The sequence below is a fragment of the Saccopteryx leptura genome, chromosome 2 (genome assembly GCF_036850995.1).
Source record: "Saccopteryx leptura isolate mSacLep1 chromosome 2, mSacLep1_pri_phased_curated, whole genome shotgun sequence".
Classification (NCBI taxonomy): Eukaryota; Metazoa; Chordata; class Mammalia; order Chiroptera; family Emballonuridae; genus Saccopteryx; species Saccopteryx leptura.
In genome coordinates, this window is record NC_089504.1 from 263466777 (window position 1) to 263483910 (window position 17134).

Consider the following 17134-nt stretch of genomic DNA (forward strand, 5'->3'; position numbering starts at 1 on the left):
TGGAGGGAAATGGGGGGAATTTTTTAAGCAGCAGAAATAATAGCATGCGGTGCATACACCGCTGGGCAGGACCTAGCACAGAGGAAGATTAATGACACGGGAGGCAAAGGAGACAGTTGCTGGGAGAATCGTCTTATCAGACGAGAAGGAATGGACTCTGTGCCCAGGTGGGCAGCCGGCCTTGCCCTTGACCATGGACGGTCCTTCTGTGGGAAGCGGGAGGTGGGCCGGCGGGTGTGTGGACAGGACGGGGAGCAAGGGGCAGGTTTTGGTTGAGGCTCCTCTTTCCTCCAGGGAAACAGGAAGCGGGGTCACAAAGCTGAGAGCAAGGATGGAGACCTGAGAGAGAGAGGGTGGGAGGCGGGGAGAGGAAATGGATAGGGGTGTTTGTGGTTTCCCAGGAGCTCTTGAGGTTCGGAGTGTGCATTTAAAGTGAGCCCAGTCGTGGAGGTGGTGTGTGTCCCTCAGCTCTGTGCAGACCCCCGCTGCTGGGTGGAGAGGCTGGGGGCTAGACAGCGGGGTAGAGAGCTGAGGGCGTGTGCAAGGGGGGGAGTGGTCAGAACGACCTCCACGTCTGTCTTCTCTGGGGAAGGCGGTGAGGCCGGGAGGGGGTGAGGGACAGTGAGAAGGATGAACTAATCCCTGCCCCAAGTTGCAGGATCCTGGGTGTGGGGCGCTGCAGGGAGGGAGCTGGCTGGACAGGAAGGAGGTGACAGCCACATCTGGGAGGGCTGGAAGTAATTCCTGGCGCTGCTGCAGTTCTGGGTAGCAACGTGGTCTGTGAGCATCTGAGGCTCCATGGCAGCCACGGCCTTCAGGAGAAGAGGGCGAGGAGTTGAGAGGGCAGGGGCAGGAAGGGAATGACGGCAGGAGGGACAGGGATGGTGACGGCTCGCCGAGGGATGAGGGGGTAGTGCTGTGGGTGGCAGTGACCGCCACAAGTAGGGTGGCGGGTTGTAGCCGAAGGGCTGGAGGTGAGGCCTGAGATGAGGCACCCACAGGGACACACAGGGGTGCTGGGGAAACGGGAGCTGTGTTCATTAACCCAGTTTCGGTGACCAGAATATGGTGCCTGGCCTGGTCACAGGGCAGACTTGAAACCAGGAATGTACCAGAACCTCTGTGGTGTAGGGTTTATGTGCGCCTGTTTCTAGACAGTATGGTACCTGCAGGGACTGTCTGTGCCCTCTTTCTGCCGGATCTGGACACCCTGACCTCGGGAGCTGTCCCACCAGGCCTCTCAGGAGCAGGAGGGGTGGACAGGTGCTAAGGCTGAGCATGGGACACAGGCCGGGCCACTTCCTGGGGTCAGGAGCAGCTTCCGAACGTCCCAGTGATGTCTGGCGCACTCCCCTGCCCGCAGGCCCAGGACCCTGTCTCCTGGCCTAGTGGTAGGAGCATGAAGGTGGTGTGACTGTCAGTGTGTTGGGGTGGACGCCCCAGGAAGTGAGGGTGCCCAGGGCAGCCCCAGAATTTCAAGCCTGAGAGCTTCATGCTCAGTAGCTCAGAGCAGCTGGGGACACTTGAGGGGACAGGATCCCTCCACTCAAGTTCTAGTCTAGGGTAAGGGCTTAGTGGATTTTGCTGCTTGTGCTCTTGATGCCCGCTGTGTGCCAGCTGTCTTGTTAGTAGCACTGAGTTCAAAGCCTGGTTCTCACCGCCTGTGTGAGCTGCGGCGGGCACCCCCTCCCCCAGTCTGAGCCTCAGTTTCTCATCTGTTGGAAGGTATCACCTGGCAGATGGGACATTCAGGAGACAGGTGTGAAATGGCTGTGCTGAGGATAGCAAAGCCAAAGGAAAAGTTTGTTTTAGGGCACTGTGGGCCTCATTTCAACCAGGGTTCAACTTCCTTTTTAGAAAAGCCTTTGTTAGGAGCTACTGTTATGCCATCAATCCTCCGACTGCTTTGGACACGTGCTTTAAGGAGCAGTTCTGGCATTCATGCGTGCATCCGTTTATTCACGTGTTCAGTGGGTTTCTGTTGCTTACTCTACACCAGGGGTCCCCAAACTTTTTACACAGGGGGGCCAGTTCACTGTCCCTCAGAGTGTCGGAGGGCCGGACTATAAAAAAAACTATGAACAAATCCCTATGCACACTGCACATATCTTATTTTAAAGTAAAAAAACCAAAACGGGAACAAATACAATATTTGAAATAAAGAACAAGTAAATTTAAATCAACAAACTGACTAGTATTTCAATGGGAACTATGCTCCTCTCACTGACCACCAATGAAAGAGGTGCCCCTTCTGGAAGTGCGGCGAGGGCTGGATAAATGGCCTCAGGGGGCCGCAGTTTGGGGATCTCTGCTCTACACTGTTAGCATGGCCAGGGATGCTGGTCTGAGGGAAGTAACACGGATCAGCTCTGCTGCTGCCTCTGGCGTGTCCTGGCCACGGGGCACCAGACTGTCCCACTGAGCGAGGCCAGTGTGGTTCGCACTGCCATGGTCCAGGCACTGCACACAGTAGGTGCTCAGCGATGGGATGCAGGGGAATTGTCTGGGTCCTGGGAAAGCCCCAGGAAGCCTTTGCCTTGGCCAGTGTCCAGCTCAGCCCCAACCCCCGGATCCTTCAGATGTAGTCAGGCTGGTTAGACTGTTACTTCTCTGTGCAGCAGCAAAGTTCACAGTTAGACCTGGTTTTGGACCAGGGGATCTAATCATGGCAGTCTCAGTATGCCTGCCACAACTGTGTAGTTTGCCCAGGCTGTGGATGTGACTACTGGTCCTAGATCCGAAACTCAGCCCGTGTCTCCATTGCTGACACAGCCCCACAGGACCGCAGCCTGCTCCGGTCCCCCCACTCTGCGTGGGGCGGGGTGCCTCGGGCTGGGCCACGCTGCGGGAGCCCTGTGGGCCCAGGGAGTGCGCACAGTCCCCTCAACGAGGGTCCCGCTGGCTGTGCCGCAGAGGGGCGAGGTAATAAGGACCAACTTCCACTTACCATCGGTATAAATCCCACAATCAGGAAAATTGCTTCAATTGCTAAAAAACGCTGGTGGGAAAGTCCATTTATTTTTCATTTTTCTTGTGCACTTGCCACCCTCATGCATGAATCACTGTCGGTATGCAGATTAAATTTATACCCCCGTTATCCTTCATGTCTCTGGGGCGCGGGTGTCAACTGGGTTTCTGGTTACTGAAAGCCACTGTCTGCCACTGTCTGCTTTGTGGTGGTGTGGCCCACTCTGTGGGGGAGGCCACACTGGGGGGGTCCCCGCTGTGTCCTGGAGTCTCCCCTCAGCCCTCCCCACTTCAGTCTCTCCCCCACCCCCACCTTTTGGCCAAAAGACAGGACTTGCTTTTTGGGAAACTCAGCCTCCCCCAGAGCTGCTTCTGCGCCAGTGTTTGCACCTGGATTTCGGGAGGTTTGTTCAGGGGGTTTTGCAGGGAGCATGATGAAGGCACTGTTTTATTTGGAACACCTGCCTTGAGGATTGGCTGGGACTGGATGCAGAAACTACAGGTGTTTTAAAAACACGCTCCTGTAGCACATACCAGGTTGGGCTAGAGTCAGCTTACAGTTGTTTGTAGGGAAAATAAAAACAGCACAAGGATAAATACTTTTGTGTACTCACAACTATAACCTACTTTTGCCCACTGTTGCACTGGCTTCCTTCCTCTTTGCCCACAGCCCGGACACACACACACACAGAGTGCAGCCGGGCTGCCTGCCTTCCTCTGGGACACTGGCACTGTGCTCAGACAGCAGCTGCTGAGGAAGCCTGGCTCTCACCGTGTCCTGGAGGGCGCAGCACGTCCAGAACTGATCGTGTGCTTTGTGCGCCGTCCTCACATTTCTGTGCTCATCCATGAAAACATGCTTTATTCTCTGACTTAGGAGTCGACATGTGTTAACTCCACGTTTCCGGATTGGACCCCTTTGAGAATCTTTTGGAAGTGCAGGCCCCCCTCCAGATGCACGATTTTGAACAACTTGGGCGTGGCATACAGAGCCCTGGCCCTGTCCTACTTGCTATAAGGAGAACTGCTCCATGCACCCCCACCCCCAACAAAACCAACAGCCATTCTAGGAGGGTCCTTCCAAGGCAAACACCGCAGCCCTCAGACCCCGGCCCACTTCAGATCTCATCTCAGATTGGCAGTACCCTGGCCACACTCCTGGCTCTTTTGGGGTTACCAATCTAGACTCAGATCCCCCATTTCTTAGTGATACCATGCCCCTGGGAAGGGGCTTCTGAAGCCCCAGCTAGCCACGGCTGCTCCAGGTCCTGACAGCCCCCCAGCAGGTATCATTACTGCATAAGAGACCCATCATTCTGCATTAATCTGGGATTCATCATGATAGCCATGACCATAATTAATTTATTTGGTATTAATGTGGATGAAATATGTACTGTCCTTTCAGGGGAAATCAGGCTGCCTATAAGCATTAGTTAAAAGGACCATTAAAATCAAACCTTCCCCAGATCCATTAGGCAAAGTCTTTCATCCTGAAGAAGATAAAGTTGTGCTGTGTGAAATGTCATGAATAATTAGGTTGATTGCTGTTTTAAACTCTGCCCCTGCTTCCCCAGCCCCTCCCGCCTCCCTCCTGAAGGGGGCAAGGCTCACCTGCAGCTGGGTGCACCCCTCCATCGCCCACGTCTACACTGGCCCCAAGTTGCCTGCTGACCTCCATGGCCACTGGTATGGTTCTGTGTCTAAGGCCAGAATGGGCAAGGAGCTTAAAGGACCCCACTGGACTGTATTTTCAAGATGTCCAGGTCTCCCTCCCTCCCTAACCGTGGCCCAGGGAGGCTGCAAGTGCCTTCCTGTTGCTGCAGTACTGGTCCAAAGTGGTATGGATCAGGGAGGGGCCCGAATCGGCATTCTCCAAACAGAGCTGCAGACTCTCTGCCCTGAATGGTGCAGGGACATGAAAATGCAATTCCTGGGTCCACCCTGAACCACATCTCAGGGCCTGGGCCTGGGATGGGGCTGGGGGCTGGCTCGGAGGGGGCACTGAGGTGAGGTGAGTGCCGGATGGAGGGGCAAAGTGGGAGAAGAGCGAGCCCTGCTCTGCTGCCCAAGCGCAGTGTCTCTGGAGCTCCAGGTGGACACAGCCACACAGGGTCCTCCAAGGGGCAGCACGTGCAGAGTTTGGCAGGCTGCTTCATGCGCAGCAGTGTGGGCACACGCAGTCGCGCCGTGGGCTGGTCCGCTAGGCCTCACCGTGGAGCTGGAGGAACCAGGAGGCAGAGGGTGAAACGACCTGCTCGGAGGGGACTGAGGTCCCCCTCGGTCCCAGGTGAACTGATGTGTGCTAACCGGGCAGCTTGGAGCCCTGGGGGGCCAGCCTTTGGAAAGGCACTGGGGACCCCAGTTCTGATCCAGCCTCTTCATCTGTGGTTAGAGCCCAGACACAAAGCAGTGAGGCCAGTCAAAGGTGGGGGGACCAGATGGTCAGCACTGGGTGGCCTCCAGGTTGCTGTCCACAGACACTGGGAGCAGTGGGGCGAGCTGGGCCCGTGGGCCGTGGGAGGTCGCTGGACACTCCCTGTGCCCTAACCCTCCCACGGTGCTCCCACAGGCGCTTTGGCACAAAATGCACGGCCTGCCAGCAGGGCATCCCCCCGACCCAGGTGGTCCGCAAGGCCCAGGACTTCGTCTACCACCTGCACTGCTTCGCCTGCATCATCTGTAACCGGCAGCTGGCCACGGGGGACGAGTTCTACCTCATGGAGGACGGACGGCTGGTGTGCAAGGAGGACTATGAGACGGCCAAACAGAATGGTAGGTGGCGCTGCCCCGGGGGGCCCTCCCCCAGACCTGTGTCCAGGCCCGGCCCCTCAGCCCTGGCCCCTCAGCCCCGCTCACACCCGCCTCCTCTGGGACCCACTGCCACTTCCCTGTACGGAGAGTGCACCTCAACACCCAACCCTCCGGCACCTGCCGGCCTCAGGGGAGCTTTGCTCAGGTTAGGGTGACTGAGGGCGCACCTGCTGTCCACTCCGGGCTCAGGAGCAGCCAGGGTTGTCGTCATCTTGGTGGCTCCTTGTCTGAGGCAGGGCTGGGAGGGTGTTCTGTCTGCAGTGGGTATTTGGGGACGTTGAGTCTTGTGTCTGGGGGTGTATGTTCACCCTTCATCCCCACACTGCAGAGCCCACAGCCAGCCGGAGCCCTGGTGCTGGCCCCAGTCACCCCCGGAAATGTCGGCTCGGACTGCAGTTAGCTGTGCCCTACCCCGCTCAGCTAATGGGACAGGGGCTTCCGGTGATGACTCGGGCCTCCCGAAGCCCCTGATGCGGGCGCAGGTGCTCAGCCATGTGACTCCCACCCACCCGCCGCCCCTCGCAGCTGCCCAGCCCAGGCCCACTCTGGTGTCAGGCCCAGCCCTTAGCCACACCTGGAAAACCTGCCTTCACCTGGGCAGGCGGCCAGCAGCTGCTCGTGCCCCAGGGGCATGTTCTTGGGCGGCCCGGCCTTTCCCAGGCCCAGACTGGGCTTGGCCCCCCGCCTGTCCTCCGGCTCCCCTCCGCTCAGGGTGCCCCGCCTCCTGCCCACCCGCCTGGGCCGCCCACTCACACCTGAGTCTGCACGGGGTGCCCTTCGCCAGTTCCAAATCCGGCATTCGGCCACACCCAACCTCACGAAGTCACAAAACAGATGCACAAACTCACATAACATCAAGGTTGTCTGCCTTTGACTAGCATTTTTATCAATTCAGGGTGTCACTGTGGAAAGCAGCTCTCATTGACGGCTCTGGGCTTGATGGAGAAAAAGCAACAATTTCATGTATTTCCTTCTAGAGCTTTCCTGGGCCCACAGGCATGTGTTACATAGATCTGATCACCACTTGGAGAAATCAGTTTTTCGTGTAAGCAGTGGTGAGGAGGCCGAAGTAATAACCCCCGGGGTGGGCGGGCACGTGGCTTAGGCAGGTGGGCGGGGCCTCTGCACTCTCCTCCCACCACCCCAGCTCGGCCTCTTGGGGGTGGACAGGCCTTCAGTCCCAGGCTCTTTGCCTTAATGTGTTTATCTGCTCTGGCTCCTTAAAATTCACTCAGTGCTGTTGCTTTGGAGTCAATTATGATGTCACAGAAGATTAGGGCATCCTGTCAGGGATAAACCATCAAAACAGATGGGCTGTGTGATCCCAAGCTGCCTTTGGAACTCTGATGCCCTTCACGGGAGATCCTAAGACTGCACGACCTCCCCTGGGGCCCTGGCGGCTGCTTGTCAGAGGCCTCATTTGGGCCCTGAGCACTGGGCCCGGCGTCCAGTGCGGCTGTGAGTGGTTCAGGGCAGGGGAGACCGGCTGGGCGGGCAGCAAGGATGCAGCAGGCTAACACGGAGGATTGTGTGCGTCATGGCAGACCTCAGTAGCACCTGGAAAGACACTGGATTTGGCATCAGAACCTTGTGGGCATCTCTGCTGGGTCTCTAAGTCGGGGTCCTTGGCAAGCTGTGTAACTGGTTGAGCCTTGGCTTCTCAGCTCTCAATGGGGGGGGGGGGGGGATAGCACTGGCAACACAGGGCTGTTTTCCTGAGGCTTAAATGGGATAAAGCGCGTGGAATGAGATGTTAAATGAGGGTGAGACCAGTATGGAGAAATGCAAACAGGGGAACGGCTCTGCTTTAGGTTTTCAGGGAGCTGAAGGTTACACAGTATTTCTCATGGGTTCCCCCTGTCCCGTCAGCGAGGCAGGGGCCACTCCACCCTGTGAAGCAGGGAGACCCCGAGTGCCGTTGGGGACCCTTGTGTGCTGTGGATATTTGGCGCTCTGCTTTAATTCCTCCTTGCTGCTAATCTACACCCTCTTTCAGGCTTACACTTGCCTCCCTCTGCTACACAAAGGATCTAGTATAGCTATTTGTATCTTAGTGTGAATTATTTTGTTCATTTGTTACATCTCCCGGGTATTTGCATTTTCAATATAATGAGGTTGCGTTTTGTGCCAGGGACAAGTGCTAGGAGACCCTCCATATTTCAAAACTAACATATTTTAAGGCTAATTTCCCCATAGGAATTAATGTAAAAAGTAAGGGAGGGATGTATTCTGGGAGCACATAAATCCATAACCAGTGGAATGTATCTTTGCCTTAATGCTACTTTTTATTTTCTCAGCTCCCTCTCTAATACCTTGCAGAATGCTCTCTTCTAAATTAACAGCCTAGGGTATCATGGTCTTGCTTGGCCTTCCTCATAGCATTTTATCACATTTAACTTCCGTACCAAAGTTATTGATTTTTGGGTACATTTTTCAGCATAAGCACGGTCACCGCTACTTAATGAATACTTGGATGACATTGTTATAGGATATAAAGAAGATTTTAAATTATAATAACAGTGAATGTTAAAATAACAGCATAATAGTCCCCATAATCGCAAGAAGAAAAGTCCTGTACACGTAGACAGTGCGGAAGCAATGTACCACCAACCCAGGATGGTGGGTACAGCCCGGTGGGGTGGCCCTCTGGCTATGATGACACAATTCCAATTCACTAGGGCAACTGACTTTGAAATTAAGCAATTCTTGATGAGTTAAAATTTCTTAGTGGTTTCATTATTTCAGACTTTATAGGTAAGAGACTATAGAGGTATTTTAATATTTACATAAAATATCATTTGATGCTATAAATATGGGCAGAAGGATTAAGTTCTTAAGACAGAATTTAAAGAGTTTGGAGGTTTTCCTTAGTACCTGCCACTGCAGCTCCGGAATCCTTCCTCTTTGCATTTAGGACTCTAGGGAGGGCCCTGGTGGCCGAGGTTCTGCTGGAGGAGAGAGGACCTGGGGCCTTGTCCCCCCTCTGCTGCGTGCACAGGGCCCACCTAACACACCACATGCTCAACAAAAACCCAGGTCCTCTGACTCCAAGGGAAACCTTTTAGAATTGTTCTGAGGGTTGTATGCCCATGACAGCTCTTGGATCAATGCCAGGCACGCAGTAGGCACTTAATAAATGCTGGTTATTGCTGTTGTTCCTGAGGGTTTTCCTGCATGGAAGGGAAGGCGGGAGTGCGACAGGGACACCGTCAAGGACACTAACGGGAGGCGCCCGAGAACCCGGTGGGCCTGGGACACAGTTGTCGACTTCACCCTTGATGGGTGTTCAGAGAATTTTGACTGTGAGCTACATAAGAAACTCATCCACATCATTTCAGCTTAGCACACATGCTTTCACAATGAGTGCTGACCGCGTTTCATGAAACACTCGTGGCCCTCATCCACCCCACCCCACCCATCTCATGTCCTCAAAGCTCTTTAATCCATTATATGAACTTCACAGCCCCCCAGTGGATTGACCCATCATTTATGAGCACTTGTAGATGACCAGTGAAGGCGCAGGGCACCCCTCCTGGGAGCCCAGGGAGCCTGTGGCAGAGGAAAGGCGGCCACAGGCAGGACCTGATGGCAGGAGGGGCAGAGGCGTGAGGGACAGCCCAGAACCCAGCCTGCACCCTGGCTCACTCACCTTCGTGGTGCTGGGAAGAACTCACACGGAGGTCCACTGCAGGGTTAGGCATGAAAGGGAGATGCATGGCATTGTACATCGCCAGTCCGAGGAGAGCCCGTGGTGGCTGGGCTGGCAGGGGCCAAGGCGGCCGGAAGGAGGAGGACGGTGTCCTCACGTCTCAGTGACCCTGGAAGGCCTGTGGTGCAGGAGCAGGCTCCACAGGTTTGGGACCGCTCCGCCCCGACGTCCACCATTTCGCCCCCACTGCTCGGCCCACAGCAGGCAAGATTACATGAGGAAAGGCGGGGACACACCCGGGAGCTTCGGGTGGGCCGAAGCCAACCAGGGCCTTTCACTGCAGATGACTCTGAGGCTGGAGCCAAGAGGCCCCGGACCACCATCACGGCGAAGCAGCTGGAGACGTTAAAGAACGCCTATAAGAACTCCCCCAAGCCTGCCCGGCATGTCAGGGAGCAGCTGTCCTCAGAGACGGGCCTGGACATGAGGGTTGTGCAGGTGAGGCTCCAGCTGCCCAGCCCCCGGGGCCCCTTTGCCACCTGGGGACCTGGGGCCCAGTGCCACCCCTGCAGGGCCTGGGGCAGGGGTGGATGGTGTCCTGGGCCAGTCCCTGTGCCTGTGCCCTCTACACGAGACAGGGAGAGGGGCAAACAGGTCGGGCACTGATCCTGTTTGGGAGCTGGGCTCAGGGCCGGCCAAATTGGAAACTTCTGAGGCTCAGGCAGAGGGTGTTCTGCGCACATCGCACTCCTGGCCTTGAACTCTACTGCGGCTTCAGTCGCTGTCTCCAGCCTCCTGTCTCAGGCACCCTGGGGGCTGTGGCTTCATGGTGGGCACCCGGCGAGTGTGCTCTGTGTGCTTGTGCGGCAGGTCTGGTTTCAGAACCGAAGGGCCAAGGAGAAGCGCCTGAAGAAAGACGCGGGCCGGCACCGCTGGGGCCAGTTCTACAAGAGCGTCAAGAGGAGCCGTGGAGGCAGCAAGCAGGAGAAGGAGAGCTCTGCGGAGGACTGTGGGGTTAGTGACAGTGAGCTGAGCTTCCGAGGTGAGCAGGGCTGGAGGGGCAAGGCCCAGGCCTTAGGAGAGGCCCTTGGGAAGCAGTAATCCTGGGTGTTCAGGGGCAATCTTTCTTGAGGCCTTGACAACTCCCTCCTGAACCCAGGCAGCAGTGGGCGGGGACATGGCAGTGACCCTTTAAAAATGGCGAGAGCTCCTCCGCTGGGCTGTGAAAGTGGGGTTCCCTAGGACTGTGGGCCAAGCCCCCCTCCTTTCCTGCGACGGGGCACCCCCTCACCAGCCTGTGCAGCTGTGAATAGAGCTGGGTCTCAGCCTGTGCCCTCAGCTCCTCTGCAGGGGCCCTGGCTCCCTCCCGGGATTCCCCAGAGTGACCCCTTTCTCCTGTCCTGGTGTGGGGGGGCATGCTTACCAGGCCCTTTGCCCTGCGATATCCTACTGTGAGTGCATGAGAGATGGGGACCAGCCTCCTTCCTGAGCCCCTGCCCCCTCTGCGCACTTCATCCTGGCCCCCACCCACAAAGGCTTTGCAGCATGCGCTGTGTTCAGATTGGTGCATCAGCAAAATTGCAAATGACTGCATGTTTTGGATCATTGGGTTGTTTGCGAGGAATAGCCTTAACTTCTCTTACACTGAGTCCTCACGTGGAAGGCCTTCTGTTGTGGGAGGAGGGAGAAGGATGAGCTGGGGTCGGAAACTAGGTTTCCAGTTGTGGCTCTATCACACTCACTGATTTACTTCTCCTGAGCCTCAGTTTCCCCACCTATAAATGGGGAGTTACCACATCCTTGCTTATCTCACAGTGTTGTTGTGGGGATCAGTGAACACAAATGATACCCCAGCACAGTTTACACAGGGAGCCTGTGGCTCCCACAGAGGGCCCTGGTCCTATGGGATGACAGGTTTAGGCAAAAGGCCAAATAATGGCCATTTTACTGTGGAGCTGAGCCTTCATCTTCCTGCCCCCTTTAAAGGGCACATGCTCCCCTCCCCTCTTCTTCCATTTTCATGGGTGGAATGAGGGCAGGTGGTTGGGGGAGCCCTGAGTGGGAACTGCTGCCCAGCCCCGGGTGGGAACAGGACAGTGCAGGGTAGAGGTGGCACCGGCTGCTGCCAGGAGCACGCGCCCTGAGGGCACTGCGGTGCAGCCTGGAGGTCCGTCCCGAGGCCCCGGGGATGGCCCAGGGGTCTTCTGCTCACCTAGGCCTCTGCCAGGGCTGGGAAAGCCATGTCATCTCATCTGAGCTGCTGAAGTCAGTGTCAGGAACACAGAGGACTGTCAGGTCTTGTTTTGTAGCTCTGTTCTGTTGGGTGCAGGCAGGTCCCCAGGGCAACATATCATTGGTCTCTCTGGGTAATTAAATAATCCTGTATTTCTTAAGACTAAAACTGCCCACATCTGCTGGAAAGATACCTTCTTCCAAATGGCAAAGATCCCATTAGATCCCCTTAATGAAATTCTGTAAGAAAAAAAGTCCATTTGTCATAATCAAGTCAACACTGTCCCCAGTGAAGACCTTGTTAGATGGAGAAACCAAGTCCTCTGATACGGAATCTCTTTCCCAGGTAGGCCGGAGGGTTTTGTACACATGTCTAAGACTGCTCCCAGCCACCCTTACTATTTGGGCCTGTTTCCCGCCCAGCTAACCCAAGCACTTGACTCAGCTTGAAAATTCTCAGATGAAATCTTGTCAGCAAAGTTCCCGCCATGCTGTGAGGCATTCAGAGCCCTCAGTGTAGCCAGAATCTTAGCACCTGAGTGACATGTGACCAATGCACTCACCAAACGCTGTCCAGCCATCCGGGTCCCGGGAATGTAGTCTCTGTAGGGGTTTCTTCTGTTTTTCCCCCTTGACATGGGTCAGTCTTTGGGTGCCCGGCTGACATGCTGGTCTCTGACCCCTGCTTGGCAGTGGGGCAGCTGTCATCCTTGGGCTTCTTTTCTGGTCGGGTGTGTTCCTAGGTTGTGAAGAACGGGACCCTGGAGTCCTGGCGGCTGACAACAAATCTCCGTTCTTTTGTCCACAGAGGATCAAATTCTCTCAGAACTTGGCCACACCAATAGGATTTATGGCAACGTGGGGGACGTTACAGGCGGACAGTTAATGAATGGGAGCTTCTCCATGGACGGGACAGGACAATCCTATCAGGACTTGAGGGATGGGAGCCCCTATGGGATGCCCCAGTCTCCATCCTCCATATCGTCCCTGCCGTCCCACGCTCCCTTGCTCAATGGGCTGGATTACACGGTGGACAGTAACTTGGGCATCCTTGCACATGCAGGGCAGGGAGTGAGCCAGACGCTGAGAGCCATGGCTGGGGGACCCACCTCTGACATCTCCACAGGAAGCAGTGTAGGCTATCCCGACTTTCCGACTAGCCCGGCCTCTTGGCTCGATGAAATGGATCATCCTCCTTTTTAAACATCCGTCCTCCCCACCATACCAGTCCTTCTGGCTTGAAAGCCTATCTTCAAGAATCAAAAGAGACTTGCCTTTTCAGGAAGAAAAGTGCGCCAAGGTGAATGTCCATTGCTTTCAATGGAAGTCCTCTGCTGATCCCTGGGAGGTCACCCGGGTGCTGTTCCCCTGGGGAAGTGGTGGGGGCGGCCTCCTCTCAGAACACAGCACAGGATGCAGAGCCCAGAGCGCTAGGGTGCTGGCTTATTGGCTCCCTCTCCCACCCACTTCCAGGCTTTGGCTGCTCAGTGCTTGGGAGCACAAGGTGACTGTGAGGCCACCCTGGTCTTAGGGCCTTCTGCTCCCACTGGTGTGTGTCATGAGATGCCTCTCAAACCAGTGCTCTTGCCAGAACTGAGATTCCTGTGGCAGAGACATCATAGCCCTGAAGTATAAGAAAGGTGATTTCTGGACCACCCTTACTGAACCTTCACTTTCAAAATAAAACAAAGTCACTTACTAAATGTCAGTGGAAACTCTGATGGCCACAGTTCGATATTGAAACATGCCCCGTCCTTTTTCTTCTGAAAATTATGACTTCTTCCCTCTCCAGAAGTACAAACCAGAGAATACCTGTTAGTTCTGGTTTGTGAGAAATCCCTTCCACGTCACTGAGTCCACCCCTGATGGCAGGAAGCGGTTTTCCTTGCAGGTGACTCTGAGGCTGGAGCTGAGTGGCCTTGGACCATCACAGCAACTGCCTGATGAGTCCCCTTGGAGCACAATGTGCCTTTTTAATTTGCTCGTATCATTTATTCCACTAGACAGGCTGTTGGTTACAAAATGATCAAAGATAAAATATGGAGAGAACAGAATGACAATCAGAGAAAACATTTGTAGACCCATTTGGATTCCAAACGTGCAGTCTGTTTAGCCAAATCAGCAGATGCCAGCCTCCCAGAGTCCATTCTCTTGCAGGGTGAGATGATACTGTGTTTTGAGGGAGTTGGTTTAGATGAGTTTCCACCCGCACCTGCAGCTAACTCTGCCCAGCCCTTAAGAACGAGAGCTTTCTCTGCTGTGCTAGCCGACTCTCCTGGCCTCTTCTAAGTCCTAGCAATGCTTTTTGACCCATCTGGGTTGGGAGGAATCATTTAGGAGCAGCCCTAAAATTGTCGAGAGGGTTCCAAGTGGTCCTTGGGCTGCATCTCCCTGGGTTCCGAGTTGCCAGCTGGCCTTCTGCCAGGCCCTGTGGCGCTCCAGCCCTGCACCTGCTTGGAAAGGGGAGCTCTCCAGCCTGTGGCAGTGCTCTCAGCTCGCAGGTTTGCAATAGCACATCACCGAGCCCGAGGAGAGGGCAAAGGCAAGGCCTCGGCCTCCCTGCTTTGTGGGCTGCGGCCCTGCAACAGACTGCACTCCAGTGCGGGACAGCACTGTGACTGGTGCTGTGACTACCACTTCAGGCACCGCCCCTCCGAAGTCAGGAGGTTCCCCCTGTGCACGCTGGAAACTAGCCAGGGAGCACTTACTCCAGTCCCCTGGGAAGCGGTGGTTTGCCTGACCTGGCCTCCTGTTTCTTCAGATCATCAGAGTAGGGAAGGGTAAGAAGGCATTGCTTTTCTTTCACAGGATGTGATGGGGTCCAAGACCCTAAGGGCCCTTTCTTCCATGTCTGTCACCATTTGAGGACCGCAAAGATTTAAGTGTGTGCTAGGCAGACTCAAGGAAGAAACAAACCCTTCCTCTGTGGCTGCTGCATCTTCTGTAAACGTCTTTCCAGAACCAAACTACAGTCAATTAAGCTTCTTTAAAATACACCGTCTGTAAATTCCTGGGATCAGTCTTCAGGCCACCTTTTCTCTGATCAGTTTTGTAGTGCACCCTTATTTCTGGATGTGCTGCAATTGTTGTGACTTTTGCTTGGGAAGTTTACAATGTAGGTTTTCTTCTTGAGGCTCCTGGAGTAGAGGTGATGCCGGGTGAAGCCCAGAGAATTCCCAGTAACGCCAGCAGTGGGAGAGGCGATGGACACACAAGGTAACGAGCCACGTGCCGCTGTCCTTTTGGAGCACAGACTCTGAACACACTGTTCCTAGCAGGCTGCTCGCAGTGCACAGGAGAAAGAGACCATCCTACCCAGGCCACTGTTGCAGCTTGACTGCTTGACGCAGGAGCTCCTGGGACCCCAGAGGTGCTGCCTTTTTGTGGGGAGTGTAGTACAGTGAGGGCAGACTCTCCAGAGGAGCACGACGCTCTGCGTAGCACTATTTTTAAGATCGGTTGACCTGTTTTGTCTGTGAGTTAACGGTGAGAGATGGGACGCCTTTCTCCACCATACTAGTAACACGTCTCCTGAGGAACCCAGTGAGGACAGCTGGTGTGGCGAGAGCTGCTTTGGTTTTGGTGGGGCGGGCTGGCTGCATGAGCTCTTGAGAGCACTGGCCATAAAGCCAGGACAGTTGAGTTCCCCAGAGAGCAGCAGACGCTGGAGCCCCACATAGAAGCACAGCCACGAGAGGCCTCAGATTTTAAGTGGATCTCCTTGCAGGCAGGGTTAGCACTATGGATGGGCTGGTGCCACCAACGAGCCACCGCGTGCCAAGACTGTTCCTTGGCTCTTTTGTGGTTTGGAGATGGGGAACACGGAACATAACCTTGAGATCCCCCCAGGCATGCCTCTTTCGCTCAGCGGTCTGTGACCTGGGTGTGAGGTGCTGCCTGGGAGCTGTTCCCCCTTGCTGAAGTGACATGGATAAATTTTAAAAATGAAACAAGACCTTCTAGAGCTATTTCCATCATTTGGAGCTGTCTTTGGCTCTAGGAGAGCAATTAACCAGCAACATTTGTCTGCAGTACCTGGCTGATAGACCTTAGGGTAGGAGGTTTCTGAATCCAGGAGCAAATTAATAATTAAAAAAACTCAACAACACCCAAGTTCCCAGAAGTAGCTGGTATAAGCAGAATGGGGCTTGTGGGGCTATGGAACAATCTATCTTTCCTAAACGTAATAAAACCTCAGAAGAAATACCCAATGCAGGGGCTAAGCTGGCCCACTGGGTAAATCACATTGTTGCCAAGACTAGTCCTGGCCCTTTCAGGGACTTGCTGTGCAACCTGAGGCACACTCCTTTCTGTCTCTGTGCGTTCTTTCTCCTCTCATCTGCCAATTACAAATATAACATAAGGTGAAAGTCAACTACCATACTGATAACATTATTCCTGCAAACTAATAGAGTGAAATGTCAGGGAAAGAGGACAAAATTAAGACCTGAGAAAAGTATTTAGCAGTGTTCTTAAAAGGTTTTTTTTTCTTTTTGGTCAACATAAAACATGAAATCTAGCAAGATAATTGGAGGCTATCTGATCATCATGATTAAGTTCACTTTGCAAGAAGTAAAAGTAATCTCTAGAACAGAAGCATCTCTGAGCATGTCAGAGCACCTCTGAGCCTCCAGCTGAGCAAAAGCTGTGTTACGGGTGCTGGTGCTCCTACCCCACCCTCCCACACGCCACTCCTGACAAGTTGGTTATAACCATGGAGATAATGACCATAACTCCTCAGCCAGCAGGGTCTGGAAGGACTGAGGACGCTCATTTTTAAACATTGCACTTTAAAAATTGGAAACCGTGAGATGAAGAAAAATTCAATTAAGCGGAAATGAGTTTTGTTTTATTGCCTGCTGCTGAAGGGCGCTGGGCATGCTGAAAGCGAAATGAAAAGCACATCACTGGCTCTCTCTTTCTTGGATTGGTCAGTTGGCCCTTTCTGCAGTGATTGCTCCAACTGCTCTGCCACGGTGACAGGAGCCAGAAAGAGAGAGCTCAGCAAAGTCATCCCACCCACACTCTGCTTGGTAGGCCCACGAAAGCACAGTTTCATGCTGCTAGCTCTGGGGAGGAGACAGCTGCAGGTCTGGAGGGGCGCCAAGCACTTCTCTGCTTAGGGAGGCAGAGCTCAGGTGGACAGAGAAGGACACCTCGCTCTCATCTGCTGCCCACCTAGAGACAAGAGTCATTTGTAAACCCCCTCCCCCCACTCGAGGACTGTTCAGCCAAACGGGCAGGTCTAGGGCTGCAGGACCTCGGATGCTGCTCTGGACCTGCATTCAGACCTCAAGGCCCCATATCCCCTAAGCTCTGGCTTGTTGCCCTCACCCTTTGCAGTGTAAATTTTGTACAGTGAAAAGAAATGAAGTCTCATTTGATGGAAGAAAAAAGAAAAAGGAAAAAAAAAAGGACCTGCCCATCCTTATTTATTGCCATGTGACTGGAACGCAGACGCTGGTGCGTTCGTTT

The 17134-nt window shown here is 54.4% G+C and overlaps 1 protein-coding gene across 1 annotated transcript in view; it reads left to right on the forward strand.

Annotated features, from left to right (window-relative positions):
- The window catches only part of LHX4 (LIM homeobox 4), a 43886-nt gene extending 26752 nt beyond the window's left edge, over positions 1-17134 (forward strand). Inside the window, exons 3-6 of the mRNA XM_066361666.1 lie at positions 5537-5739; positions 9771-9925; positions 10298-10469; positions 12468-17134. Coding sequence (XP_066217763.1) covers positions 5537-5739; positions 9771-9925; positions 10298-10469; positions 12468-12862 — 925 coding nt within the window. The 3' untranslated portion in view covers positions 12863-17134. The remainder of the gene's footprint in view (positions 1-5536; positions 5740-9770; positions 9926-10297; positions 10470-12467) is intronic.